At 31.5% G+C, this 1,976-nt stretch overlaps 1 protein-coding gene across 2 annotated transcripts; it reads right to left on the bottom strand.

The window, feature by feature from the left end:
- Positions 1 to 587: 587 nt before the first annotated feature.
- On the bottom strand, positions 588 to 1,402 carry LOC112680015 (KRAB-A domain-containing protein 2-like). Of its 2 annotated transcripts, XR_003148278.1 has the most exons (3): positions 1,042 to 1,402; positions 754 to 954; positions 588 to 688 (listed from the first exon to the last, which is right to left on the bottom strand). XR_003148278.1 is itself a non-coding variant. In XM_025549992.1 (2 exons), the coding sequence occupies exons 1-2, from the start codon at positions 1,400 to 1,402 to the stop codon at positions 887 to 889; spliced, it is 429 nt and encodes a 142-aa protein (XP_025405777.1). In that variant the 3' UTR covers positions 588 to 886. The 2 variants fall into 2 exon arrangements, 1 of the variants encoding a protein (XP_025405777.1); XM_025549992.1 differs by having other exon boundaries at positions 588 to 954.
- Positions 1,403 to 1,976: the final 574 nt, after the last annotated feature.

Raw genomic sequence — 1,976 nt, 5'->3', positions numbered from 1 at the left:
GAAGATGCAATACCTGAAATAAGTATTACACGTCATCGATTAAGATGAATGTAATAATCAAACATTATAAATCAATTTTCAAAATATAAATAATATTGTAGACAAATATATATGTTACGGGCAAAGTATACAATTTGGTCATTTTACATAATGGCTGGGCACTATATAAAATGCCCGACCATTATGTAAAATGACCTTCATAACTACTACAATTACTATGTAATTGTAAAGTATAAAGCATTTTATTCATTATATTTTAACTTTATAAACATGATAAATATTAACTAGGAGGTATCTATACTAATATTATATTTTATTACTATTTAATTATATTTCATTACTTATTAGTAGTAATTATTTATTACCATTGAGTAATGATAATATTTATACTCAATATTATCAATTTATTACTTATTATCGCATGCACTACTCCTGTGGCATTTTGATGTGCATAGTCTCTCCGCAGCTTTGCACTTGCACTTCCGTGTTTTACATTTTTGTACACACGTACATCGGTCGTAGCCCTGACCACCCATATTAGAAAATATCCGTGCTGTCTCTCGGAGTGTGGTTTATGGCACATCATCGACTTTCAGAAATCTTTCCTTGCAAATTACAAATTGGTTTCTACTATACAAAGTTGAAAGGCGACCTTCCTTAGTCCCTATTTCGTACATGTCATTGTTAACTGTAAAACAAATTTTATTAGTTTATCTGGAATATTAATAATAAAAGTATAGTATTTATAGGTACTCGAAAGAATAACTCCAATAATATTTCTAAAATCACTACGGGCCCTATCGACGTCTGGAATCTTAACCGTTACTGACTGACCAACTTCGCCGGGACGGAAACGATTTTCGGAAGCTTGCTTCATTTTTGTCGCTTAAACTTTTAAATTTTTAAGTGATTCATTTCTACTCTCACAAATAGATTTTATTCTTAAAGGTACAGCTAAAATAAAACAAACACATAGAGTAATTTTAATAATATTACCTACTCAATAAGAAATATTATTATTACTATTATTTTATTTTATACCTTCGGTATTTTCGATATCGTTGTTACTGTTTGAAGTAGTGGAAATAGAATTCAGAGCTGTTTCGAGGTCTTCTTCGGTTCTTAAATCGCTTATTATATTTATTGGCAGAAGTGTACTCTTTAATCCAATTTTTGCTTTTGTACCGAACATTACTTCGTAAGGTGAAAATTTTATTCCTGAGTGTAATGAACAGTTTTTCATAAACTGGATAAATTTTAACCCCTCACTCCATTTTTTAGTACGGTTATCTGTCAACCAAGTAGCAAGCATATTTTCAATGTCCTGGTTAGCTCGTTCAACTGAACCCTGGCTCTGTGAGTGACGAGGTTTACCATGAACTATTTTAAGTTCTGGCCACATCACACATATTTCAGTTACAACTTTATTTGCAAATTCTCGACCATTATCCGATTGTAAAATTGACGGTGCTCCGAATGTTGTGAAAATATCTAATAATACATACGCTACGTTTTCAGCACGTTTGTGTTTTAACGGTCGAAGTAGTACGTATTTTGTGAGGTGGTCCTGGTAAACCAATATAAACTTATACTCACCATCCGATTGTGCTTGCATATCTATTAGGTCAATTTGACAGCGAGAATTCATCTCAGAAGATATAATTGGTTTTACCACCAGCCCTTTATTGGCTGTGCTTCCTTTTTTTTGACATGATTCGCAACTATTTAAGTATAGCATAATAGTATCTCTAGTGATATTTTTGTACTTTGTATTTAACTCGTGTTCCATTCTGTTTCGGCCACCGTGTCCAATTGATAAATGAACATCGTGTATAATATCAAATAACTCTTCATCGTGTACATAATATTTAATTTCATTATTTTCAGATACAGGTACAATTAACTTGTTAACATTAGCAACGTTTAACACGTCGTATTTTTTTAAAAGGTTATAATCATTCGGTTCCTTTTTTTTT

Source organism: Sipha flava, unplaced genomic scaffold (genome assembly GCF_003268045.1).
Source record: "Sipha flava isolate LNK unplaced genomic scaffold, YSA_version1 17238_pilon_pilon, whole genome shotgun sequence".
Classification (NCBI taxonomy): Eukaryota; Metazoa; Arthropoda; class Insecta; order Hemiptera; family Aphididae; genus Sipha; species Sipha flava.
The sequence above is the reverse complement of the archived record's forward strand: the minus strand, read 5'-3'. Positions and strand labels throughout refer to the sequence as shown.

Bases quoted from the DNA above. Each gene is read 5' to 3' on its own strand.
- LOC112680015 (XM_025549992.1), bottom strand. From the start codon at position 1,402: ATGTGGCCAGAACTTAAAATAGTTCATGGTAAACCTCGTCACTCACAG. The intron at 955-1,041 runs GTATAAAATAAA...GTTTTATTTTAG, and splicing joins CGATATCGAAAATACCGAAG to CTGTACCTTTAAGAATAAAA.